The following is a 25,680-nucleotide window of genomic DNA, read 5'->3' as shown; positions in this document are numbered from 1 at the left end:
CTAGGGGTACCGAACCCCCGAGCATGGTTGTGGGTACCCCTACCCCCCAGTCTCCCCCCCATAATACAGCGGCATGCCGCTGTTAAAATTTGTAGGTCAACTTCGCCATTGCAGACCCTACCCACCTGGAGGCTGATGACCCCACCCCCTCTTCCACTCCACAGCTACCCCAGCTATATCCCTAAGTTCCCTGCAAGGATCACCCTACCCCCCAAATATCTAAAAATTTCTTATTGAAGTAGGGGTACACATTAGACTGTCACCCCAAGCCCAAGTTCTCGTCCACCCCTCATAGTCCCCCAAGCTGCCACCCTATGGACCTCCACCACTACCCCCTTTCAGGATCTGCATTCGAAGGGTAGGGGTACGTATCTGCTAGCTGGCGGACAGGGACTCATAATCTTAGGAACTTGAGCACAGTTGTAGTCTCATCGCTTTCATTACGCATTTAAGTCACAAGTTAAAGTACCAACGCTCTGCTCTGTTAGTCCACACAGGAAGGAACCCGAAGGTCTTGACACTCCAAGTGAAAGTTAAAACAAAAAGCCTCTTGTATTAGATGACGGCGAGGTGATCGTGTCCCTCGGCATTGTTCTGCAAGGCCCAGTCAAGTCATCAGCATTAGTCGTCGGACAATGCCAACCTGATGGGCAGAGTGAGGCTGCGGAAGCTTCGCCTGCACGCTGCTCAGTTGAGCATGGGCAGTGATCTGCGTCAAAAGATCAAAGTCATGTGAGAAGTGAACAAGGAAAGAAGGGCAGAAGGAAGGGACATCTTAGTGGTCACGGTTTAGATATCAAGGCAGACAAAAAGGGCGGGACAGTGAGTATGTTGAGGACCATTTGCTGCCTCCAAAAAGCGCGCTGCTCTTCATCGATAGCTTCGTTGGTGCCTGCAGGAAACATCAACGATGTGCTAGTGGTCAAACGAGGGCATACCACGAAAGCAAAGGTCAGCAAACTTCAAAACTTCAGCCTGCTGTTTGAAAATGGATTCTATCTGTCGGACAAAGAATCAATACATAACAGGAACAAACCAGCGTCAGGCATGACCCTCAGCTCTTGTTGAAGTTCGTGCGAGAAATCTTGGTCGTCGAAGTACATGTACGAGCGCTGAAGATCAAATCAATCACAAAGATTCCCGAAATCTACTCGGAAGCACCTGACGTTTGACGCCACGAAACAATCCGTCCGATTCGAATTTGTAAAGTCCACTCTACCAGGTTGTCAGTGTGAGAACCATTTTTGGTCACAGGTCCAACCGAGCCCATGGGATGATCTGGGCCCTTGTCCAACACGGCAGCAAGGACATCCTGAACAACAGGGTGTCACGATGAATGGTGGAATGAATGCAGAATACTTCGTGCTTTCCAATCCACAGCACCAAGAACATGTACCAACAGCCTTCGTCGCTGGTTCCAGGAGCAGCTCCACTGCACTTCCAGAAGCTTTCAATCTTGTTGTTTCCGATCTCCTCCCACTTCTTGAAACTGCTACTGAACTGCATTGTTTCTTTTGTAAGATTCCTCAACCACTTTTCGTGAAAGATACCTGTCTTCGAAGGGCTTTGTATTTCTCACGCAGATAGTTGGCTTCGATCTAGTGTGCATATGAATTGCCATGATAAAGAGCTGCATAGAAAACCTCTTTGCTCTTCTTGGATGGCGTGAAAGATCTGCACCGGCTGAGATGCGGGTCGTTGGGAAAGAGGTGAGGAGGCCTCCACTCCTCATCGTTGAACTTTTGGGCAGCCTTGTGAGGGGGTCAGACAGATCGGCGACAGGACGCGAGTACCATCGTCCAGAATTGCTTGAAGTTAAGTAATGCCGATTCCATGGAGCCTCGGTGCGCTTGAGACTCCAAGTTGAGGAAGGCAGGTTTGAGGTCCGGGTCTGTTGAAAACTGAGACTTCTCTACCGGAGGGAATGATTTTGTACCTATCAACAGATGGACCAGCCTCATGCTATCATTCCTTTTCCAATAGACACCTCTCTGCGCGCCTGTACAAAACGAAAACAAATAAATCTCCTATTCCAAAGTATGCGTATGAAGTTCACCTGGCGCTGGTGACATTGCTGACGCTATTACAGAAATGAGCATGTCAGATTACCATCTGTCGTACATACGTAAGACATCGCACAAAAATGGGAAGTGATCTATACCTTGAATTAGCAGGGATTCACCTGTATTTGCGTTGTCCGTCATGCTGACAGATTGTGAATGTCACATGTATGTTTGATCTTGTACGAAAGAAGTACCCGGAAAACAATCTCTGACTGCTTTGGAGAAGACGCCAACGGTCTGAAAAAGTTTGAATGAAATGTGAAACATCCTTCATCATCTTCCACTCATTCTCATAAAGCACTGCATTTTTGCCTCTGCTATTCTTTCAATGAACTGCTCACTAGGAAACTCTTCCCTGTTGACACACTGCCTCTAAATTGAAATACAAATGCGAGGTCTTTGATATGCTTGATTTTGAGTGTTTGCCGTGATTCAACATCAGGTGGTTCTCTAGTGCTTGTTCTAAGTCATTGAGCTTTTCCTATGCACTGAAACTGTGATTTTCAAGGTTCTCATCTTCCTTTCGTCCACGGCAGCCCGATGCGCCTGTTCTGACAACAACTTTCCCATCACCTGCATCTTCATCCAGTCTCGAGATCCTCCGTCCTCATATCTCTCCTCCCCTTTCTCTCAGCTATCTTCCTGCATGCCCTTCACCTCCTCCTCCCTCTCCACTTGTCCCACCCTTCCCGTCCCCTCCCGCTTCGTCGCCATCTTCCCGCCCTTCGCTATTCAAATCTGAACCACATCTCCTCTCAGGCCCGCAGGTCAAAAGCACTTTCACCGGACCCGCCTCAACTGGTGCTTTTCGAGGAAAATGCTGGTTATCGGGGTAGATGGAGGGGCAACGAAGACGGAGGCGACGGTCATGGACGGGGAAGGTGAGAAAGCGAGGAGGTGAAACACGATGAGGTGACTGACAAGGGACGAAGAGGAGGGCAGGGGAGAGTAGAGGAAGGGAGAATTGAGAGGAGGCAAGGCAAGGGGATGGGGGGCAAGGGGAGGAGTCGGGAAGTTCATTCGGGTAGAGCAGAGCAGGGAAGAGCAGGGGAGATGAAATGCTTGTATGGATTTGAGTTTCCAATGCAGGGCAAATAGTTGGAAAGGCTACTTCAGGCAGCACAAACAAGAATAGTGTGGGAAAGGATCAAGCCACGATGTCCCTCGTCGCTGCAGTCCAGGACAGCTTGAAGGTTACATGTCTACATGACCCATGGTGTCAAGAATTGACACGCATCAGGCTGGAAATGCTGATATGAAAGATGTTCAGTGCATCGTTCTCGGAATGTCAGGTTGTGATACACCCAGTGATGTGGATTTCTGGCTTTCGGTATCTCAATTGCTTGTCTGAGCGATTTGGGCTGGTCAGTTGACACGCCATGACAGATCTGCGCGTCTAAGTTTCCTTCGTGCAAGGCCATAGTGGAGAATGACTCAGTGATTGCTTTGTGTAGTGGAACGGGAGGGAGGATGGAGGGCATCGTAGTCATCAGCGGCACAGGGAGCATTGGTCTTGGAATCTCCCAGGGAGGATCGCAACGAGTGAGAGTTGGTGAGGTTTCAGGAGGCTGTCCGGCAAGTCGATGATGTCTGAGGATGCAGGAGGGATGGGCCCGCTGCTGGGAGACAGTGGCAACGGGTACAGCATGGGGGCTGCTGCGCTGAGAGCAGCTGTGCGAGCAAGCGACGGGAGGGGCCCGACGACTGAGTTGCTCGGCATGATCCTTGACAAGTATAAGGTGCCAAGTGCAGATGGGCTGCTGGTCTTGTTTGCCTCCTGTTGTACTCGACCTGAAGGAGCAGCAGGAGATCGCGTACGGGAAGGGGACCGATGTCCCTGCGAAGTTTGCGAGCTGGGACGAAGTTGCTTCCCTTGCACCACTTGTGGTCAAGGCCAAGAGAGAGCATGGCTGCTCTGTGGCGTCTCAGATCCTGGAGCAGACGGCGCAAGACATCTGCGAACTTGCAGAGACAGTTGCAGCAAGGTTCTCCCCTCCTCCTCCTCGCTCTTCTCAACATGATGGTCGAACGCGCAGGCTCTCCTGCTCGTCGTCTGACTCAGAGACGTTCACGATGGTTCTGGCAGGCGGCATCCTAGCTGATGAAGGATCAGAAATCAGCAGGCAAGTTGTGCCTGACCTGCATCTTCACTCCTTCTTGTCACCTTGTAAGCGCATACCGTACAGTGCGGTCCACCAGCGGCTGGCAGCTTCCCTCCCCAGAGTCAGTGGCAACTTGCGACTTTCCTTGCATTCCTGACTTGCCGTCAGGCAAAAGTTACCAGGCCCAACATGACACCGTCAGAAGCAGCAGCACGGATGGCGCTGACTCAGCTAAGATAGCGATGATGTCTCTTTTTATACAAGATGACAAAAACAAACATCAGCAGATCACACTATGTTGTTTATTTCAAACATGTCAACATTCAAATAAGATAGTTCTCGTCCATGTCCACGGGGTTGGACGATGAGGGTCTGAACGTCTTGCCGTTCGCGTTCTGGCGGCTGGAAGGTACGTAGGTGTTTGTGGACAAGGCAGTGATGACCTGCTGGGCAAGAGGAGAGATCGAAGAAGTTCCTTTCACAAGGCCGGGGGGGCTCAGCCGTGCCGAGCTCTTACCGTCAGGACCTTGACTTTGATCCTCTCGCAATCCCATGCCAGATTTCCTGTCCTCCAGCGTCGCTGATCGGCCGTCACTGTGCGCAGGATCGCTGGACTGGGGAGGAGCGCTGTCATCCTTGTTGAAGGAGACTGGGTTCCCTGCCCTAGACGAGGCTCCTTCCAAGCTGGAGTAGTCGTTTCCAGCTCGCCGTGAGCTGTTGGCATCCTTAATCCCGAGGGCTCGCTTGACGGCAAAACTTCTCTCGAGCGTCTGACTCGCGAGCTCCTCAGCTGGCAGGTTGATGATGCGCTCCAGGTTCTCGTTGTCCTTCTCACATGCTGCCAGCTTCTCTTCCAGGGACCTGATCTTCATCTTCAGCATCTCAGTCTGCAAAAACTTCTGTTCAGATCGACACGTCACAGCCTGCCGACGTCGAGATCACCTGCTGCCTGCCCTCAAGCTCTGAGTGTACGTTGCTGCTCTCTGCTCGCAGAAGGCTAGTCTGACTCTTCTCAAGAGTCTTGAGCAGCTCGTGCTCCCGCGCGCTTGCTTGCATTTCCTTCTCGGAGAAGTTCTATTTCGATGAGGTCAGCATGGGCGGTAGCAATGAGTGCAGAATGACCTGTATCCTCTTCTTCAACGCGTCAAGTTGCCAAGTGCGAGCTTGTGAGTTGAGGATGAAGTCGTCTCGCTGCCTCCTGCTGGTCTCTTCGCCCCTGTGCAGCAATTTCTCCAGCTCGTACGTTTTCTCTTCAAGCTCAGAGGCCTGACGGGAGCCCGTGAGCGGTGCGAGTTTCGCACTTGACATGGATGAAAGTCACCTGTGCTGCTTTGACTTTCAGCTTCATGGTCAGGTCGAGCAGCTCTGTCTCCAGGTTTTGTATCTTGTTCTCAGCTTCCAGCGTCCTGCAAGCAGCACACATGATGAGGGGAGGACGAGGCAACGCATACAGGCACCTCGCTTGCTGCTCCCTGATTTCACCCTTGAGATCTTGAATTCTCCTGGACGACTCTTCCTCTCTCGTGGCGCTTTCAACCCGTTGCCTCTCAACCATGGCTTGATACTCGTGTCTCTTTGAGTTATTCTCTTGGCTCTGAAGCTCACTTTCCCGAAGACACTTCTGGCAGCTCCTGAACTCTTCTTCGAGGCTACCCAGCATCGACATGAGCTTGCATTCTCGCTCGTTCGTCTCGTATTCTCGTCTCTGGAACTCGCTGATCTGTTCCTGGACTCTGCACAGCTGTTCCTCCAGAGATTTGATCCTGGCCAGGTATTCCTTCTCCATCTGCTGCTGCGCCTGCTGCAATTTCTCAGCCATGGCGTGAGACTCGTCGAGCATGCTTTTCAGCCTCAGCTCCGAGGCCAAGGCATCGTTGAGCTGATCATGGGCATGTTTTAGTTTGGCGTGCAGGACCTGGACTTGTTCTTTCGCTGAGCTCCATTGCTTGGTGAGGTCGCTCTCGACCTCTAGGTGCGTCTGACTCTTCTTGTCAAACTCTCGCTCCAGTGTCACGATCTTCTCCTCCAGGGAATCTTTCTTGCGTCTCAAGATTTCGAGATCCGCGTGCATCTTCTCCGTGTAGATGTTGTTTTCTTCCAGCTGAGATTTCAACCGCGAGATTTCGTCCTCAAGGCTCGACTGCTTCATCCTCGCATCTCTCTGAGCTTGACTAAATCTCTCGTTGACGTCGTGATACTCGATCTCTATGTTCGCCTCCCTCTCCAAGGCCTTTTCCAACAAGCCTTCAGCTTCATTCAGCTGCTTCTTGACCAGAGAGGCATCGCTCATGGCATCTTTGTACGGGTGTAGCTTGAACACTTCATTCGTAGCTCGAGAAAGCTCTTGCTGCTTCGAATCCAGTTCCTTGGTCAAGGTCTGGATCTGACTCTTGTAGTACTTCTCTCGGCCCAGCAGTTCGTCTTTCTCGCTGCTCATGATCTCGAGCTCATTCTGAGATTCCCGCAACTTGACGCTGAGCTCTTCAATCTCGTTTTCCATGAGGATGTAATGATCTTTCCTAGCAGACCGAATCTCGTCTAGCCGGGAGAACATGTGGGAGTCTGCAGTGGTGCGCGTGTTGTTCAAGATGGCAGAGGATTCACTGCTTCCAGATGACAACTTCTTCTTCTGCTCGGCCCGAGCTAGCTGAGCTCGCAGTTGATTCTGAGCGATCTCTGAGTTCCTCAACTGATTCTGGAGATGCGCAATGACCCTCTGCATTTCTTGACTCGAATCCAAATACTTTGACCCACGTGTGCTCGACGACTCAGATTCGCGCAAGAGGTCCAGCACCTTCTGCAGTTGCTTGGTCGAAGACATGATCTTTCCACGAAGTTCTTCTTCGACTTGGTTGTGATAGAAATCGATCTCCTTCACTTTCATACCGACGCGTCGAACAAAGTCTGCGACTTCTGGATATCGTTTGCTCACCGATCTCAGTTGCTCGAACAATTCATTGTAAACCTGAGTGAAAGTTTTCATCACGCCAAAGCTTTCTGGCCTGAAGACATCACCTGCATGTGATGAACGTGGGCTAGCGACATCCGGCTGAGTATGACATTGACAAGTTCCGAAGTCTCCTGCTTCCTCAACTTGATCTCAACCTGCACGTGATACGTCTCATGCTCTCCTTCCAAACACAGCTCCTCTTACGAGAGTTCCAACTTCATCTGATCCTCGAAGTAGGGAGGTGACATTGTCCGGAGTAGCCGCCACAGAATCAACCTCAACAATCTCATCCTGCAAGTGACATCTCAGCACGACTTGGCCGTTTCATACCTTCGGTGAACCTTGGGCTCCAAGTTTTCATTCTGACTAGCAGGGCCACCAGGAATCTTCAAACACAGTCATCATACAAGGACCCGACTCATTCCTCCAATCACCATGAAGTCTATCATAACTCCGTTCAACACTATCCCGACTGTTGTTCTTGGCCCTGTTGCAGATGCTTACACTCGGATTGCGAAGTCTGTGCATATGACCTGACACGTAGTTCACGCTTTCTCCCTGTCTGAAGGCCGAGATGACTTCGCTGATCAGCTCCTTGGGCCGTTGTAAGACATCCATGGTCCTTTGAGAGTCTTGCTCGTCGATCCTCATGACGGACTAGTCAAGGAAGAAGTCAACTCGCTGCCTGCAGCATGCCCTTGTTAGTCCCGTCAAACAGCATTCAATTTTGCAATGGTCCCATCCTCATTGCATGCTATAGCATCTTCTGCAGCTGATAGTAACAGCTCTGGCGCTTTCTCACTGACATAGTGAATCGCAATCCTCTTGATCCGCCTACGGTCCTCTACCGCCTCGACCCCCTCGCCGACATCCACGACTCTCTGTAGCCATAATCGGAGGCTCATCCTTCTCACCCACTGAGGGCAGGCAGGCTCACCCTCCTCGTCATCTTCATCCTCCTCGTCCTCTTCACTGAATCATCTCCTGGTCCTCATAATCCTTATAATCCTCTTATTCTCCAACGGTCTTGTTGTTCTCCTCGTCCTCTTGTTCTCCTCGTCCTTCTGTTCTGTTCATCGTCTCGGCTCTCACGGTCTTTCCTCATCATCGCACTGCCTGTCTTCTAGGCCATGTCCTGCAGCAACGGCGCACCCAACTCAAAATTGCTCTGACGGAGACCCACCCCTGGTCTAGGACAGTACCCCTACCCCTTCTTGGTCATTACCCCCAACTTGAGCCACTTTTGATAGGTCTCTGTGAGGGGTGAAAAAGTATACCCTTTCACCCCCTCTTCTAGAGGCAACTTGTTATGCAACATCAGGGTGGGGTAGCATCTCCATGACGGTATGAGTATTCAAAATGTTTTTGATATTTGTCAATGTAAATTCAAACTTAAACAATGAGCAAACTGCTTTCAATTTCACATGCTAGATGCGCCTCTCCATAAGAAATGGAATGGGGGCTGCCGCAGCAAGTCAGACAGCAAGTCAGTCAGTCAGTCAGTCAGTCAGTCAGTCAGTCAGTCAGTCAGTCAAGTCAGTCAAGTCAGTCAAGTCAGTCAAGTCAGTCAGTCAGTCAGTCAGTCAGTCAGTCAGTCAGTCAGTCAGTCAGTCAGTCAGTCAGTCAGTCAGGCCAGCTCAATATCCTTTCAACTTGCTAACAAACGTCCATTTCTAGACCTTGAATTGTCCCTGAGCAGAACTAGACTCTTTTGCTCTAATGGTGAGCTCATTTCATTTGAGAAATCTGTCGAGAGGTAAGATTTGCTTGCACGCCAACCATGTGTAGCATGACGTGTTGTACAGCATTACGTCCTAGTATGCTGCTCTCCAAGTTGCATTGGGGACAGACGTCATCAATATGGAGGTTCTTCCTTGAAGAATGTTGTGGGGACAGTCTTGACAAGGCGAATAGGAAAGCTGAGAGATCGTCCAGACTGCTCATCAATTGTACAACAAGAAGGTTTCAAGGGTTGGTGATGTTTGTTTGCCATAGCATCGAAACCTATGTTTGAATGGTAGGACATCCACGAAAGACATCGATGCAATGAATGAAGAAGAACTCAGGGCTATGGTGCGAAAGCTCATGGGGTCTGGTGCAAACAAGCAAACGAGTGTAAATACTGATCAAAGTGGAGATGCTGTATTACCTGGTGTCATATTTCTCTAAGGGGAATCCCTTGGCTGCAGGGCCTGCCATCATGGGTGCTCCAGAGAATTACATCGCTCGTCCAACCAAAGGAGAAGCAACAAGTGCCAGCGAAGAGCATTCCAGTCGTGAAAAGATTTTGAGGGAAATTCTGTAAGACGCTTTGCAGACATTACAATCGTAGAGCTGAAGAAGATGTACTCAAAGAAGATTCCCATTACGATGGTGAGCACTCGTGGACCTTTTGCGACAAAAGGTCTTAATGTGACAATCACCTCATGTAGGCGACAGCGTACGATTTTCCTTCAGCTGTCCATGTTGACCTTGCAGGAATTGACGTGGTATGCAATCAAAAGTACGTTTGAATATTTGATGATGTACTGTTGAAGGTCTTGGTGGGCGATTCCCTGGGAATGGTTGTCCTAGGCTATGATACAACACTGCCTGTTACATTTGACGAAATATTGCATCACTGCAGGAATCACACTTATGCCTCAAAACTGTTATGATTGATCTTGCTGGTAGAGCTGTTTCAAGGGGCTGCAAAAGACCGTTGTTGGTAGGGGACCTTCCCTTTGGAAGCTATGAGGTACAACAAGAGTGCGAATGACGAGGCCGATCTTATTGTTTGTAGATCAGCGCACAGGAAGCTCAGAGGAATGCCTACAGGCTCTTGAAGGCAGCTACTCTCACTTGTTGCTACACCCTGAAGCGATCTTATGCTATTTGACAGGAGGGTGGCATGGAAGCTATCAAACTCGAGGGCGCTGGTGCTGCTCTCTCAATGCGCCGTCGCAGTGTGGAACTGACCTGCCATTGCTCTATAGATGCGGCAAGACTTCGGACAGTTGAAACGCTCGTCAATGGGGGGATCGCAGTAAGAGATGGCTTCTTCGAGAGCCCAGGGTAACATAAAACAGGTGATGGGGCATATCGGGTTGACTCCACAGAGCTATTCAACACTTGGAGGGTTTCGCGCCCAAGGCAAACATGCTCAGCAGGTGATAGGGAAATGAAGAAATTCAGGTCCATGAAAGAGAGAAACAGGCAGTATCGCTGATTGAACAAGCCCGACAACTGGTGAACGCCGGAGTGTTTGCCATTGTACTAGAATGTGTGCCAGCCGAGGTACTCATCTTGAGTCTGAGTTAGTTGATGTAACAGGCGCGTGTCCAGGTGGCAAAGGAGGTGACAGAAAGAATCTCAGTCCCAACGATAGGAATCGGCGCTGGGATGCACACAAGGTCAGACATGTATGACCTGAAACGAGAATGAAAGAAAGTCTGCAGTGGTCAAGTGCTGGTCTATCATGACCTGCTAGGCATGATGCAGCACCCTCACCATGCCAAAGTGACTCCAAAGTTTTGCAAACAATTCAGGTGACAATCATCTAATTTCCCATCCTCCTCTTAGCATTTCCCCACCCCGTCTTCTTGTTTCGAACCTCATGACCTGATATCGAGCCCTCTTCATCAAAATGCCGCTGCTCTCTTCGAAACCTCACCTCACCTTACCCAGCTCGGTCGGAGTCACAATCAACGAGGCTCTGAAGGAGTTCCGACGAGAGGTCCTTGGGCAGCTTGTGGTGTAAGGACCTGATCTAGTTTTTGTTCCTCAGGTCCGAGAAAGATCTTTCCCTGACCTTAACTTCTCGCCCTACAAAATGGCTGCTGGCGAGCTGGAGATTTTCAAACAGAAGCTGGTCGAACTTGATCGTAGTTCTGGGAGCTCTAGGAGTGATTCTGTTTCGACGGAATCGGAGGAGACGAAGGTCTACTGATTGCGAGGTGAATGTAAGGATAACTACAATAAACATCACTTGATGGTAGCCATGTGAAGGTATCGAAGTGATGTGATTGAGATGCTGCCAGTATGTGATTGAAATGCTGATCAGTGACTTCCTCTACCTCACTTCACTGCTGCTGCTCCCCCTCCGTGACTCCTCCCTCCCAAACAGACATTTTAAAAAGCTGTCTATCTTCGTTGAAACACTTTCCCACGGCATCCTCCACTACCCCTCCAGTTGTCAACTGAACCTGTTCCATGACCTGGTCCATTGAGTGATTCTGACAGAAAGTGGATGAGGCGGGGTACCCACCCCTACCCCTACATCTTCCTGTTTCGTTGAAATCTTTCGGAAATGGCTACGACAGCGTCATAGCTGTTGGGCCTCCTTAACTCCTGTCCCTCCTCTCCTGCCCCTCCTCTCCTGCCCCTCCTCTCCTGCCCCTCCTCTCCTGCCCCTCCTCTCCTGCCCCTCCTCTCCTACTCCTCCTCTCCTGCCCCTCCTCCCTCTCCTCCACTGTCAGTTCTCACATTCCATCGCTACTGCATCTCTCCATCGTGCCTTGCCCTCCTCTATCCTTCAACCGTCTTCTCTCTTTACGCCCCCTCTCTTACTGCTCCGGACCGTCCCCTCGCACACATCATCCTCCCTTGACTCTCACTCCATTCCCTCTGGTTCTCTTAGCTAGTGTGCTACTTACCGCTGTCTTGTATTTCCTTTGCTGCCAATCTTTACACGCTATGGAATGCATCGATTGTGAACCTAGAGATAAGGCGATCAAAACAGGAGCCCAAGACAGCGATGCGTGGCTGTACACCGACTTCTTATCCCTCCGCTCCCTTTTCCGCTGTTGCGAGCCTGCAAGGATTCAGACGGGACCAGCACATGACAGATCGAGAGACGATCCTCCTCAAGAAGACATTGAACTCGCTGATCAGCCCAGACACAATAAGACCACTCACGCAAGCTTCCGCTTCCTCTGCGAGGTTGACAGAACCAAGGCCAGCTACGACCACAGAGCCCAGACCCCCTTCGCCGTCGGCCTCAAGAAAAGCCCCGATGGCGAGCCCATGCTGCTCGTCGCCAACAAGCCCTTCGAGAAGCTCTTCGGTCAAGTGCCGGACGCAGGCCTCCCGCTCAGGTAAGGCAGGAGGAGCAAGCCTGTAGGACTCCGTCGATGCTGACAAGGGCAAGGACAGGCAGCTGCTGGGCCCGGCCACCAAGGCAGCGGACCGTGACAGACTGCTGGAGGGCATCCGCGGAGAGGGAAGGAGCGAGGCAGGGAGCATGCTGCTGTACGGCAAGAGCCAGCAGGCGGGGAGGAAGGCGCTACCGGTCGAGGCGACGATAGAGGTGCGGAGCCTCAAGGACACCAAGGGGTACAGGACGTACTTTGGGATGCGGTTGAAGAATGTTCAAGTCAGGGATCTTTTCTATGTGCGATACTGTCAAACATCAAACGAGTGGCTAGAGCACGACCTCAAGTACAAGCTTCACAAAGCGTCAATGGAAGATAAAGTTGAAAGAACAGTCGGCCTTGCGTCCCGGATGCTCATGAAGCACGTGCGGGACGACATCAAGGAGAAGAAGGAGCGCCTGGCGGTGAGTGACGCATTTCGTTGCAATGTCAGTGTCTGAGCGCTGAGCTTGCAGTTCGACCCATACATGCAAGTTGACTCTGCAAAGGATGTCCAGGTAAAATCCCAAAAGGGGAAACGCACAGTCGACATCAGAGGTCAACTTCACCTGGTCAAGGACGTCAAGCATGGCGTCAGAGGCGACGGGGTGATATGCATCGATCGCCTGACGGGAGAACCCGAAGGTCTGACGAGGGCAAGCAGGTACTCAGAAGGTGCGGTTTAGAAAGCTTCGGGATCAAGGATACGGTTGCGTCGACAACAAGCATGGTAAACCTGGACCAGAAGAGCCAGGAGTGGGTCGCGGAGCATCACGAGCTTTTCAACCCCATCCGGGAGCGAGGGTCGTACTCGGTGGAGGTAGTACCGGGGGGGCTGCAGGTACCGGTCAAGATGCCGGAGAAGTATGAACCTGAAGGTTGTCTTATTTTGTTTTGACTACTTCATCATTTCAGTTACGGAAAGTTGCTTGAAGCCAATCCTCTGTATATGTCGAACACAAGTATGAACAGCAAATAACGAGGGAGTGAAGTTGCCTATTCCGAAGCTGGTGGCCGTGCCATTATGTGAAGAGAAACCATGAACATCTATGATGATAAGCTATGACTGGAAATCAAAGGATTCTAGATTGTAAGAGCAAGCATAATATCATGTACTTAAAAACAAAAGCAAGGACAAATACACTTCTAAGAAAACAAGTGATCCAAATCAGCAGACACAACGATGCTTCTTCACGTGCAATCGTCTATGGATAGGGTCCTGACTGGTACCTGCAGCCCCCCCGGTACTACCTCCACCGAGTACGACCCTCGCTCCCGGATCGGGTTGAAAAGCTCGCGATGCTCCGCAACCCACTCCTGGCTCTTCTGGTGCAAGCTCACCATGCTTGTCGTCGACGCAACCGTATCCTTGATCCCAAAGCTCTGCAGACTGCATCGCCTGAGTACCTGCTTGCCCTCGTCAGACCCTCGGACTGCTTCGGACATGGCGATGCACTAATATCACCCCGTCGCCTCTGACGCCATGCTTGACGTCCTTGACCAGGTCGTCTCTGCTCCTCCTGTCGACAGCCTTGCTGCCTTGGTTCAAGCTCACATGCAGGTCGATGGGCCTGTCGATGTCTCCGTACGGATCCAGCTGCGCCAGCACCCAAGCACACTCGCTCTCAGCCCCGGGCCCTCACACGCGCAGCAGAGCGCTGCCTTACCTGCTGCCGATGCCTCTCCTCCTTGTCGTCGTCCCGCACGTGCAGCATGAGCATCCGGGAGACGAGGCCGACTTTCTTCTCTACGGAGTGCTCTTTCGAGCTCCTCTCATGCTTGTACTTGAGGTCGTGCTCTAGCCACTCGTTTGATGTTTGACAGTGTCTCACGTACTCGTGATCCGCTGGCTTCACGCCCTCCACCCGCATCCCAAAGTACGTCCTGTACCCCTTGGTGTCCTTGAGGCTCCGCACCTCTATCGTCGCCTCGACCGGTAGCGCCTTCCTCCCCGCCTGCTGGCTCTTGCCGTACAGCAGCATGCTCCCTGCCTCGCTCCTTCCCTCTCCGCGGATGCCCTCCAGCAGTCTGTCACGGTCCGCTGCCTTGGTGGCCGGGCCCAGCAGCTGCCTGTCCTTGCCCTTGTCAGCATCGACGGAGTCCTACAGGCTTGCTCCTCCTGCCTTACCTGAGCGGGAGGCCTGCGTCCGGCACTTGCCCGAAGAGCTTCTCGAAGGGCTTGTTGGCGACGAGCAGCATGGGCTCGCCATCGGGGCTTTTCTTGAGGCCGACGGCGAAGGGGGTCTGGGCTCTGAAGTCGGAGCTGGCCTTGGTTCTGTCAACCTCGCAGAGGAAGCGGAATCTTGTGTCAGCTGTTGTGGTAGGCTTGGAGATAGGGAGGGGGTCAATTTTTTGTTTCACGACTCGTGTCTGTATCTTGGCAGGCTCGCAACAACGTTGGAAGGAGTGGAGAGGGAGGAGGTCGGTGAGCTGCCATGGGGGCTGCTGTTCAGCCTCGCATTCTTCGTGTTTGCCTTGTGGCATGAGTTGTACGGCTCCTGGGAGACGTACCTAGTCATATAGAGTCAACTTTTGCCCTCTTGGCCGGGCTTTCGGACCCCGGAAGCCGGGCCCGCCACAGGTGACTACTAAATTGAACTAAAAACTTATTATTCCGATGAGTGAAAATGTGTACCCACGGCCCAAGAGACTCGTCAGCACGCGAAGCGACAGACCGGGCAGCTGTTAAACATGCTGCAGTGCGACTGCAGGGGAGGGGATTCCAGGAAAGAACAGGACACGTCAGTGACTCCCCAATGGTCTTTGGGCGATATCTTTCCTCTTCCATCCATCATCCCAAAATGCTGCGAATCCAAAACAATTAAAAGATCCCACCTAGTGCATCACAATCGTTTCCAGGCTGCTGAAGTGAGACAAGACATTGCTGACAACAATCTGACGCCACGAAATGTACATACAAGCAGTTTGCATACTCAGGCACAGAGATCTCCTATGCAGAACAAGCCTACTAGAATCGCAAACGCAAGCTTCCGCTTCCTCTGCGAGGTTGACAGAACCAAGGCCAGCTCCGACTACAGAGCCCAGACCCCCTTCGCCGTCGGCCTCAAGAAAAGCCCCGATGGCGAGCCCATGCTGCTCGTCGCCAACAAGCCCTTCGAGAAGCTCTTCGGTCAAGTGCCGGACGCAGGCCTCCCGCTCAGGTAAGGCAGGAGGAGCAAGCCTGTAGGACTCCGTCGATGCTGACAAGGGCAAGGACAGGCAGCTGCTGGGCCCGGCCACCAAGGCAGCGGACCGTGACAGACTGCTGGAGGGCATCCGCGGAGAGGGACGGAGCGAGGCAGGGAGCATGCTGCTGTACGGCAAGAGCCAGCAGGCGGGGAGGAAGGCGCTACCGGTCGAGGCGACGATAGAGGTGCGGAGCCTCAAGGACACCAAGGGGTACAGGACGTACTTTGGGATGCGGGTGGAGGGCGTGAAGCCAGCGGATCACGAGTACGTGAGACACTGTCAAACATCAAACGAGTGGCTAGGGCACGACCTCAAGTACAAGCATGAGAGGAGCTCGAAAGAGCACTCCGTAGAGAAGAAAGTCGGCCTCGTCTCCCGGATGCTCATGCTGCACGTGCGGGACGACGACAAGGAGGAGAGGCATCGGCAGCAGGTAAGGCAGCGCTCTGCTGCGCGTGTGAGGGCCCGGGGCTGAGAGCGAGTGTGTTTGGGTGCTGGCGCAGCTGGATCCGTACGGAGACATCGACAGGCCCATCGACCTGCATGTGAGCTTGAACCAAGGCAGCAAGGCTGTCGACAGGAGGAGCAGAGACGACCTGGTCAAGGACGTCAAGCATGGCGTCAGAGGCGACGGGGTGATATTAGTGCATCGCCATGTCCGAAGCAGTCCGAGGGTCTGACGAGGGCAAGCAGGTACTTAGGCGATGCAGTCTGCAGAGCTTTGGGATCAAGGATACGGTTGCGTCGACGACGAGCATGGAGAGCTTGCACCAGAAGAGCCAGGAGTGGGTTGCGGAGCATCGCGAGCTTTTCAACCCGATCCGGGAGCGAGGGTCGTACTCGGTGGAGGTAGTACCGGGGGGGCTGCAGGTACCGGTTAAGCATCCTTTGATGCTCCATTAGTGAAAATTCTCAGTCCAAATGATTCACATTGCACAAAGCTTACCGCGGGGCCGGAGTGTCCCGTCGGCGCAGCGGCCCCGTCGACGGTCTCCTGAGTCGACCTCAGTCCATGCCGGGCCCGGGGATGATCGGACCAGCCTGGGTGCCGGCCCTCGGCCGCATCGCCGGCACTCAGTGATGCTGCACCCGGACCGTACGCTGCCGCCGGGCCGGGCCGCGGCGCCGCTGGATTCGACTCCGCAAAAAAAAAGATCGGGGATTTGACTAGCCTTTTCAATGCCGAGTCCGAAAAAAGTTAAGTGATTCTGAGATTGCTTGGTGAGGTCTCAGACATATGGTCGAGGAAAACAATTTTCTATTTGACACCATATGAAGAAACGCCCTAGCAGCAGACCTTGTCCTGAGCGACGAAAAACAAGATCTGCTCTTGCAAGAATGGATCCGCAGAACAGCGATCCGAACCCGCAGCCTCCATGGCAGCTCACCGACCTCCCCCCTCTGCGCTTCCTCCTACGTTGTTGCGAGCCTGCCAAGATACAGACACGTAACATACGGCAAAAGAACGATCTGTTTCCTCAAGAGCCTGCAAACGTGAAAACTCCAAGAAAGCAGACAAAGACAACAGGTATCGCCGACGCAAACTTCCGCTTCCTCCGCGAAATCGACATGATCCAGGCCAGCTCCGACTTCAGAGCCCAGACCCCCTTCGCCGTCGGCCTCAAGAAAAGCCCCGATGGCGAGCCCATGCTGCTCGTCGCCAACAAGCCCTTCGAGAAGCTCTTCGGTCAAGTGCCGGACGCAGGCCTCCCGCTCAGGTAAGGCAGGAGGAGCAAGCCTGTAGGACTCCGTCGATGCTGACAAGGGCAAGGACAGGCAGCTGCTGGGCCCGGCCACCAAGGCAGCGGACCGTGACAGACTGCTGGAGGGCATCCGCGGAGAGGGACGGAGCGAGGCAGGGAGCATGCTGCTGTACGGCAAGAGCCAGCAGGCGGGGAGGAAGGCGCTACCGGTCGAGGCGACGATAGAGGTGCGGAGCCTCAAGGACACCAAGGGGTACAGGACGTACTTTGGGATGCGGGTGGAGGGCGTGAAGCCAGCGGATCACGAGTACGTGAGACACTGTGAAGTAACAAACGAGTGGCTAGGGCACGACCTCAAGTACAAGCATGAGAGGAGCTCGAAAGAGCACTCCGTAGAGAAGAAAGTCGGCCTCGTCTCCCGGATGCTCATGCTGCACGTGCGGGACGACGACAAGGAGGAGAGGCATCGGCAGCAGGTAAGGCAGCGCTCTGCTGCGCGTGTGAGGGCCCGGGGCTGAGAGCGAGTGTGCTTGGGTGCTGGCGCAGCTGGATCCGTACGGAGACATCGACAGGCCCATCGACCTGCATGTGAGCTTGAACCAAGGCAGCAAGGCTGTCGACAGGAGGAGCAGCTTGCAAGACGACCTGGTCAAGGACGTCAAGCATGGCGTCAGAGGCGACGGGGTGATATTAGTGCATCGCCATGTCCGAAGCAGTCCGAGGGTCTGACGAGGGCAAGCAGGTACTCAGGCGATGCAGTCTGCAGAGCTTTGGGATCAAGGATACGGTTGCGTCGACGACGAGCATGGAGAGCTTGCACCAGAAGAGCCAGGAGTGGGTTGCGGAGCATCACGAGCTTTTCAACCCGATCCGGGAGCGAGGGTCGTACTCGGTGGAGGTAGTACCGGGGGGGCTGCAGGTACCGGTCAAGAAGTCCGCGACTACTCGCAACACGAGCTTAGAACCTCAATTTTGAAGAGAAATAAGACGGTGTAATCTTTCTTTACCGTCAACTCAATTTCAATGGCATGCCGCACTCATCTACTAACCTTCAACTGGGCCCGGGACCGGCCGGTTAATCATGTGACGGCGTGACCGCCGCGCCGAGTGATCGGATCGGACCCAGTGCCATCGCCGGACCATCCGAATCGGCGGCCCGCGCGGGCTCGGATAATAAAAGGGTTTTGTAGCTTGTCAAGTTCCGAGCGGCGGGAACTTTTTTGCATGGCATGGCTGAGGTCAAGAGGTAGAAGAGGCAGAGGCATCATGTGATAAGAGATTTCTGAGACGAAAGAATGAGTTCGAAGAGATGATACTCTACCTATTGAGCCGGTGCCGCCTTGTTGGTCTTGACAGTAACTTCTTGTGAAGCAGGCGCCCCAGGCCTGGATGCGGAACGAAGTCAGCAAACCACGTTCAAGGTCATGTAGATCTTCACAATCGGATGGTTTTTCAAAGAAGAAAATCACGAAACCAGAACCAATGTTGAAGCGCCTGCCAGCTGGGCCTATACCAGAGCTGGAGATGAAGAATGGTCAGCCCGCTCATGGGAGAGACTTTGAGGAATTCATGGGATCAGAGTTGATAGCTTTAGCGTCGAGCCAAGCAGATCTGCGTGCTCAGCTGTCGCAGATGTATGACTCATTCGAGTGTCAGCGCTCTGAATTCGTTGAAAGTCTTCAGTCCAACGCTGTCCACAAGAGCATCAATGAAATTGAAGATGTGCTGGAGTTGAGCTCTATGATCAAAGATTTGCAAAGCTCGATTCATACCGCTTTGATGACGATGGAAGAATCATTGGATGCAGCAAGAAGACATGATGTGTCGGTACGTGACATCTCTTCGAGGAGGTGTAACAATGCAGCTTTCAGGATCTTCAAGATGTGAAACGGATCATTTCACAAGAACAAAGAGGAAAGGTTATGTCCAACTTGTATGATCAGGGGCTGGGCCATATAGACAAGATTCAGATGGTGATTGCTTTTCTCTGTGACACCTCTCTCACCGATCTCGGTAGTTCCAAGTGAAAAGTGAAGTACGAACCAATCCCCAACAGTTCAAACGAGTGCATGTCTTGAAGGAGAAGATTCAACAACACATCTCCAGTGTGCATTTACTGTCTCACTTCGTGTTAGAATGCCACAGAATGGCAGAGCTGCGATCCAGGAATGAAGAGCTATCGTGATATGGCAACATATTTGTCCTGAAGAAAGTTTTGTAGGTGGGGAATCTCGTTGGAGTCTGGTCTTGTTCGTAAACATCTTACAGCAGAGGTAACCTCTCCAGCTGATATGTGCGTTTGATAAGTTCGTTCCAGACATCATTCTTCAGGTGGCAGAAATATGCTGAACGAAAACGAGGCCTCCAGAGTCATTTCTACAACATTTCTTACCTGGTTTCCTATAGGCTTTTCAGACATGCGTGGATAAAATGGAAGGCAATGAGGAGAAAGAGAGAGAGATCGGCTCAAACACTTTTGTTGTTTTCAGCAGTGAGGGAATGGAATCTTATTGCTGACATCATGTGCAAGGCAAGTAACAACAGCAATCGGGAATTGGAGATCACATCTCGTGTTCTCGTACAGTCGCTTCTTAAATTCTCACGTGGACCTCGTGCCCGTCCTAGCAACATGACAGATCGATGTCGGCAAGTCTACACTTGGATGGAATCTCAAAGATTGAAATCCACCTTCTTCGCTCGCATGAAAACCTTGCTAAACAGGATGAAGTTGTTGAAACGACATGAGAATACGCGCGAAAAGAAGAATCTCAGCCGACATCTCTGTATCTGGAGAAGAGAGACGGAAGCAAGCAGAGCACAAGAGTTTGAAAGTCTGCAAGTGAGATTGATTGAAGAAAACTCCACGAATGAGGTTGACTGTGTTGCGTAGATGAAGATGAATCTCTCAAAGATCCTTCGAAAGTGGATTGTCGGGTCGTCATGCCGAGAGATGGTCATTTTTGCTCACATTTCTAGTTTCCTCCTGATCATGCTGCAGGTCCTTTCAGTTCATCGTAAAAGGCGCAACCAGAAGCATCAACGAGCCGCCTTCAGGAGATGGGACGATATGGTGCAACTGTAGAAGATGAGCCAAAATCTGATAGCTTGACAACAATTCTCAGATCTCGACAAGGTACGAGCTGAGGGCGAAGATCGAGAATTTGCTCCGCAGAAAAGAGACGAAGACGCGGTGGAGAGCACTTGCATCTTGGAAAATCAAGACTGGGGAAATACAACGGTCATCAAAGATCGCATCTCAGAGGTCTTGCGAAAGGAAACATGCTGAGGGCTGCAAGTTGAAATGTTGTTCACAGGCAGCGTGCCTGGACGAAAAGGTTGACAAAGGACTTGTTTCAATTCTGGTCACTCTCAACATCCAATCGAGCAATCTTGAGAGTTCATATCGAATATGTCAAAGAAAGAGTCTTCTCAGCTAATGTTCGCTGATTGACATGCAGATCATGATACAAAAGACCAAACTCCTCATCATGAGATTCTTCTTCCGTTGGCACTCTTCTCTTGTCGCATGCCAGAAGCTACTCTACACACAAGAAGCCAGTCAATCTTTCGTCCTCAAGTCTTATACCTCCTTCACAAGGGTCCGGCTGAGGTTGCCTTAGTCTCTTCACCTACTCATCTCTCCTTTCTCTCCTTTCTCTCCTTTCTCTCTTCTTGCCGACCCCTGCTTCATCCTCTCCTTCTCTTTTGCTCCCTAATGCTGTCCTCAGACGCGTGAGACGCTGGTTCGATTGGTGGATTGCAGCCTGCGTACTGCAGAGCATTGGAGTCTCGATGCCCTTTCCTCTGCTTTCTCCTCCGCCTCTTCCTTGCCCACATGCTGGGAGCTCATGGCAAGTGAGGCATGTCGATCTCTGCCTGCAGGATCCGGTTGAGCAAGGCATGCGCGGGTACGTCGGTGAAACAGCACAGGAGGATGAGGTGAAATCTTTCGGATGCTGGGACATGGCTGAGGGGTAGCAGAGCTCAAACTTGGAGGACCGCTCCTCCCTCCTGCCGAGACCTTTAATGTTCCTCCTCACCTGACTGCTGCTTTCGTTGTCTCACTTCCAGATGGCTGCAGGGACTCTGTCGCTGGATCAAAGCCCGACTTGCGAGCTTGGCAGCCTTCTCTCTCGCTTCCTGTCAGCGATCACTCCCTGCTTGTATGTCAACCAATGAAGCCTTCGGAGATTTATATCGCACTGCAGGGCAGCAGTATCTACGAGGAGAGGAGACCTTGAATTCTCATCTACCGTCTCTCTACTATCAGCCAAAGCTTGAGCATGGAACCCAAGTATTAGTCAACCTGACTCGATTGAAAGCTATGCTGGAGAGCTATGCAGCAGGTGGGTACCTACCGCACATCAAGCTCACGAGCACAACAGGAACAGGAGAGGTGTGACAAAGAAGGCAGCGAATAAGACAAGCATGAAGGGGAGGAGGAGGAAGTTTTACGATGCACTTTAAGGTTAGGATCAAACTAGTAATTCACACGTCCAAATGAGGTCCAAAAATGTTTCAAAACGCGTGTATAGCTTTCGTCACCATCTCCACATGAACCGCACAACCCCCACGGGCAAGATGTCAAGTTCTCTTTCTTATCTTGCAAGAGAGTCACCAGCAATGCTGGGGATCTTCTTGATCTTGTTGTAGTCGATGAGCCCCTTGAACACAGTCTTCTTGATCCTTCCCTTGGGGATCCTCGTCCCGTACACGCTCGTATTCAGCTCCTGGCACTCCTTGGAGTGAGGATGCTCTTCACAGTACTTCCCTTCGCTCAGAGCCGCCTTGAGCAGCTTCGACTTGCGCACTCCTGGCACACCAGAGATGGTCGCCAACTTCGCTAGATCTCCTCGCGTCACAGACATCATGCCCAACTTGCCGGAGAAGAATGCGGTGAGGAGGAGAGTTCCGATGCACATGAATCCCAGCACGGCGATGCCGATCATAATCTTGGTGAACCATGGCAAGTGAAAAGGTTTCTCGTGCTCTTCGATGAAGCGGGGGTTGGAGCGCGCGATCTATCAACATGCAGTCACTTTCATAGCATGCAGGAAGAGTGAGAGTCACCTCTCTTTGAGACGCCTCGCTCCTCAGTCCAGCTATGTCATCGTCTGAAAAAGTCCCGTACGATTCTGCATTTGGAGTCATCAGTATAACTTTCGATGCCCTTGTTCTCCTCTCTCCTCTCTCTCTTATTCATTCATCTGCTCAGTCACACTCTCCGCTAATTCCATATGCCCTTTGACCATCCCAATATCTGAGAAGAACAGCAAATCACCATTCCCTGACACCTTCTTGTTCGGTGCCTTCCACGAGGTCACTAGACTTCTCTACATTCTATCATTAACCTTCCCGCTCCCATATTCTTGCTCTCTTCCCCTCCTCTCCTCGGCCTCCTCCTCGCGTTCCACCTCCTCCCCTCACCTCGCTCCTCCACGTCGATCAACACCATGGCGACTTCTGGTGAACGCAGGAGGCAAGCCTGCAGGATTTAATGGGGGTAGGGGTATAGATATACGGGTACATCTTAGCAAGAATGACGGTCAAGACACAGGGTATTTGGTCGTCATAGATTTACATGTGGGGGTGGGGGTACTCAGGGGGCACCACAAAGAGGCAAGTGAACGAGGGGGGATGAGGACACGGGCAGTTACATTTATGGGTCGTTATGTACCGTTACATCGCTGTACAGTGGTTGCATATCGTTATTGTAGAACATTCCTCACATAACGGTCGACACTCCATGCACTTCACGTGCGTCATGCGAGGAGGGGCGGCGTGAGTGGCAGGGAAGGAGGGCAAGGAAAGGAGAGTAGGAGCAGAAACACAGGAAGCGTAAGAGAGTCAGGATAGGTTTGTGCTGGTGGAGGCGGGCAGTGAAGGAAAGAACAGCTGGATAGCGAGAAAAGTGGCAAAGTTGTTGTCTCCGAAAGTGGCAAGGGTTGAAAATGCCAAGGAAGCCTCAGCCCGCATGGAAACAGGAGTCAAAAAAGAGCGGCTTGTCTCCAAAAGAGCTGCAATGGGAAGAGAAGAAGAGGATAGAGACTCTGCAGGTAAGCAGGATGGAAAGTCGACAAATGCGGATTCATTCTTCAATCACAGGCGAATGTTGAGTTTCGTCAGAAGAGATCACAGCGTGGGAAAGAACAGGAGGAGATGCTCCCAGAAGAAGTCTTTGAATGGTTCGACCGCACTCGTGTTGCGTATCTGTTTGCTATGGAGCAAAGTAAAACCAAGAAGAGGAATTCCGAGGAAGAAGAAATTTCTCAGTTGCAGAGAAGTTTTGTATCGCAAAAGTTTGAACGGAGAGGGCAGGTCTGTCGGAATTCTTTCGATGCTGTTTTGACTCTTGGTCCAAGGCCATTGTCAGCATCTTCCAGCACATCTTTTCTTCCAACCGTGAGAAGAACGATCCTGAAATCCAACAGTGCAAAGAGTCCTTAACACGGTTGCTGAACATCGAGCTCAAGGAACCGAATGCAGAGGAGGCTATCATGCCCCCTCTTCGTACTCTAGTTGTGGGGAATGGAGGAGGATCTGAGCCAGCAGCTCTCCTTTGGATCTCCAAACTTTTTATGAGCAGTCGCACAATGTTTTGTACAATCTTGGATACAGACGGGTAACTTGTGACATGTTGTATGTATCATGAGGTCTTCTGACTTTGCGCTCCTTAGCACGAAGCGATGGAGAAAGGTTTTGCCGCAGCTCAAGAGTTTGCTTGAGGGAGCGAAACTCATGCCTGCAGTATTCATGAACCTTGAAACCGTAGATGTGAACGCAAGATTCAGGTTTTGAAAGAGCTGTCTTTGAAAGATGATGACATGAGATGTAGCAAAGACGCTCTCACGAGCAAAGCTGACATCATGGACAACATCGAGAACATTGTAAATTCTGTACAGAGCAACAGTGAAGATCAGGAGAACTTGACTCAGAACGTTTCGAATGAAGAAACGAACGAGAAGCACCAAGACGAGGCGGATTGTCAGCAGGTTTTGAAGTACTCCGACATGCAGTTCAAATTCGAAGACTGGAAGGGTCCCAATATGAAGGGTTGGGAAGCTGTCTTCGGCGAAGATGTCGATCCTCCCAGCCTTGTGATCTTCAGCTACTGTGTGTTCGAGGCTCAGGTTGTTCTTGGTTTGTTGTGCTCTACGCTCTGCTGAAAACATTGTCTGGCAGGAGAAGGATAGGAACGCAGGATACGCATTCTATCAAGACATCATTAGTCAGGTAATGAAAGGGGAGGAGAGAGGAAGGCTCCCAATCATTCTCTGCTGTTCAGCTCAAGGTTGGGAGCGTCGTGGTGATAGTAGACGTTCTACACAGATCGAAAGTTTACCTGGATGAGGTGACCTCTTCCAATCTCCATCTATTTCTGATGTTTCTACAGCTTTATGAAGCTCTAGCAGCTCGAATTGAGGCAGACAGGCCAAAGGAAAACACAAACATCTCTCTTGTAAGCCCCTGTCCATGCATAGAAGGTATCTCAAGGTATCGCAATTCAGGATGGTGCGCTTTCTGCAAGCTACATCGAGCTGCAAGCTCTGCTGTTGGAAGGGGGACCAAGTCATGCCGCGATTGAGCGACAGTTTCGGTTCATTCCTGTCATGTGCGTCGAAGCAAGAAGTTGCTGACGGGAGTCTGGCAGCAAATGTTCGCTCAGGGTGCACCCGGACAAACATGCGGATCGATTTGAAGAGGCTCAAAGGGCCTTCAACAGGTGAGAGGGGAGGAGAGTTGCATACAGTTGACCTTGTTGCAGTCTGCAAGAGGCCAAAGAGGCTCTGATACGAGGACATGAGCTAGTCAAGCAGGACGATGGCAGTGTTCTCATTGCTCCCCTTGCTGTTCACTCTGGAAACGCTGAAGGAAAGTCTCTTGCTCACTCGAAGGTTCGCCTCTTTGCCCTGACCTGATGAGAAGTCAGTCACTGAGATCCACTGCCAGGGGCTTCTACTTCGCTTCGACATCCCAGCCTCGGAAGCGATCAAGGCGGAGGTGATGGTGTTAGTGAAGGGACCGCTGGAAGTCTACGCTACGTCAACTTCGCGCAGCTCTAGAGGCCATGCGAGTAAAGAAGTATGAGGCTGAAGTAGAGCTGACGATCATTGCACTGAGACACCTGCGGCGCCTGCTCAGTATTCAAAACGTACAACGGTTGCCACTGGCAGTGACTGCCGCACGAACACCGTGCGAGGCCCAGCGGGGTGACGGGGCAGCCACTCAGTGAACGGTACGGTCCAACCAAACTCGGAACCGTCGGAGCCCCGGCCCCGGGCACCGGGGCCGGGCCGCGCCCGGCGTAACCGTCAGTGAGATCCTGGGCCCAAAATTTTACTCATCACTTTGTTGGCCATACCGTGACCCCTCGGCGTGGACCCCGAACCCCTACCGTAGTACCCCCCCTTCCAACCTTCTCCTACCCCCACGCCAAGGACATTTACGGCCCCCGTGGGTGTCCCGACACAAGGTACCAGCAGTAACTAGTTACTGAGGAGATACGCATGGGAAGACCGACCATGGCAGACAGTTGATGGGAAACGAGGAAGGGAGGAGGAG

The 25,680-nt window shown here is 52.0% G+C and overlaps 9 protein-coding genes across 9 annotated transcripts; 6 read left to right on the top strand and 3 right to left on the bottom strand.

Annotated features, from left to right (window-relative positions):
* Positions 1–424: 424 nt before the first annotated feature.
* Positions 425–1,282, bottom strand: GUITHDRAFT_150073 (hypothetical protein). Its single transcript, XM_005841567.1, has 7 exons — positions 1,262–1,282; positions 1,162–1,215; positions 1,053–1,112; positions 939–999; positions 840–892; positions 644–709; positions 425–594 (listed from the first exon to the last, which is right to left on the bottom strand). Exons 1-7 carry the CDS (start codon positions 1,268–1,270, stop codon positions 556–558), a joined length of 342 nt encoding a protein of 113 aa, XP_005841624.1. The 5' UTR covers positions 1,271–1,282; the 3' UTR covers positions 425–555.
* A 1,598-nt stretch (positions 1,283–2,880) lies between these two features.
* GUITHDRAFT_100118 (hypothetical protein) lies at positions 2,881–4,405 on the top strand (the record flags this gene model as incomplete). Its single annotated transcript, XM_005841566.1, has 8 exons — positions 2,881–2,944; positions 3,153–3,256; positions 3,304–3,393; positions 3,450–3,615; positions 3,666–3,826; positions 3,870–4,048; positions 4,100–4,139; positions 4,334–4,405. The coding sequence occupies 8 exons, from the start codon at positions 2,881–2,883 to the stop codon at positions 4,403–4,405; spliced, it is 876 nt and encodes a 291-aa protein (XP_005841623.1).
* Positions 4,406–9,434: 5,029 nt separating this feature from the next.
* On the top strand, positions 9,435–11,043 carry GUITHDRAFT_63367 (hypothetical protein; the record flags this gene model as incomplete). Its single annotated transcript, XM_005841565.1, has 13 exons — positions 9,435–9,488; positions 9,548–9,604; positions 9,653–9,765; positions 9,789–9,852; positions 9,898–9,958; positions 10,013–10,033; positions 10,091–10,140; positions 10,184–10,264; positions 10,311–10,391; positions 10,440–10,507; positions 10,553–10,642; positions 10,782–10,830; positions 10,882–11,043. Coding segments are annotated over 13 exons (951 nt in total), but the record flags the coding sequence as incomplete, so codon positions are not given.
* A 746-nt stretch (positions 11,044–11,789) lies between these two features.
* GUITHDRAFT_100115 (hypothetical protein) lies at positions 11,790–13,124 on the top strand (the record flags this gene model as incomplete). The annotated part of the gene is made up of 4 exons (XM_005841564.1): positions 11,790–12,190; positions 12,249–12,651; positions 12,703–12,834; positions 12,891–13,124. 4 exons carry the CDS (start codon positions 11,790–11,792, stop codon positions 13,122–13,124), a joined length of 1,170 nt encoding a protein of 389 aa, XP_005841621.1.
* Positions 13,125–13,452: 328 nt separating this feature from the next.
* GUITHDRAFT_150072 (hypothetical protein) lies at positions 13,453–14,181 on the bottom strand (the record flags this gene model as incomplete). Its single annotated transcript, XM_005841563.1, has 1 exon — positions 13,453–14,181. A coding segment is annotated over exon 1 (220 nt), but the record flags the coding sequence as incomplete, so codon positions are not given.
* Positions 14,182–14,902: 721 nt separating this feature from the next.
* Positions 14,903–16,318, top strand: GUITHDRAFT_150068 (hypothetical protein; the record flags this gene model as incomplete). The annotated part of the gene is made up of 4 exons (XM_005841562.1): positions 14,903–15,387; positions 15,446–15,848; positions 15,919–16,023; positions 16,109–16,318. The coding sequence occupies exons 1-4, from the start codon at positions 14,918–14,920 to the stop codon at positions 16,316–16,318; spliced, it is 1,188 nt and encodes a 395-aa protein (XP_005841619.1). The 5' UTR covers positions 14,903–14,917.
* Positions 16,319–16,753: 435 nt separating this feature from the next.
* GUITHDRAFT_100112 (hypothetical protein) lies at positions 16,754–20,738 on the top strand (the record flags this gene model as incomplete). Its single annotated transcript, XM_005841561.1, has 14 exons — positions 16,754–17,133; positions 17,192–17,594; positions 17,665–17,802; positions 17,861–18,037; positions 18,493–18,945; positions 18,990–19,091; positions 19,254–19,299; positions 19,340–19,391; positions 19,525–19,957; positions 20,009–20,071; positions 20,117–20,188; positions 20,291–20,380; positions 20,433–20,480; positions 20,577–20,738. The coding sequence occupies 14 exons, from the start codon at positions 16,754–16,756 to the stop codon at positions 20,736–20,738; spliced, it is 2,619 nt and encodes an 872-aa protein (XP_005841618.1).
* Positions 20,739–21,551: 813 nt separating this feature from the next.
* On the bottom strand, positions 21,552–22,573 carry GUITHDRAFT_150070 (hypothetical protein; the record flags this gene model as incomplete). The annotated part of the gene is made up of 3 exons (XM_005841560.1): positions 21,552–22,139; positions 22,189–22,253; positions 22,546–22,573. 3 exons carry the CDS (start codon positions 22,571–22,573, stop codon positions 21,717–21,719), a joined length of 516 nt encoding a protein of 171 aa, XP_005841617.1. The 3' UTR covers positions 21,552–21,716.
* Positions 22,574–23,069: 496 nt separating this feature from the next.
* On the top strand, positions 23,070–25,206 carry GUITHDRAFT_100110 (hypothetical protein; the record flags this gene model as incomplete). Its single annotated transcript, XM_005841559.1, has 12 exons — positions 23,070–23,174; positions 23,224–23,436; positions 23,481–23,740; positions 23,796–23,865; positions 23,910–24,248; positions 24,301–24,351; positions 24,404–24,469; positions 24,512–24,577; positions 24,627–24,715; positions 24,770–24,841; positions 24,884–25,013; positions 25,069–25,206. The coding sequence occupies 12 exons, from the start codon at positions 23,070–23,072 to the stop codon at positions 25,204–25,206; spliced, it is 1,599 nt and encodes a 532-aa protein (XP_005841616.1).
* Between the last annotated feature and the right edge of the window lie 474 nt (positions 25,207–25,680).

The sequence above is a fragment of the Guillardia theta genome (assembly GCF_000315625.1).
Source record: "Guillardia theta CCMP2712 unplaced genomic scaffold GUITHscaffold_3, whole genome shotgun sequence".
Lineage (NCBI taxonomy): Eukaryota > Cryptophyceae > Pyrenomonadales > Geminigeraceae > Guillardia > Guillardia theta.
Note: the sequence above shows the minus strand (reverse complement) of the source record. Positions and strands in the feature narration are given on the sequence as shown.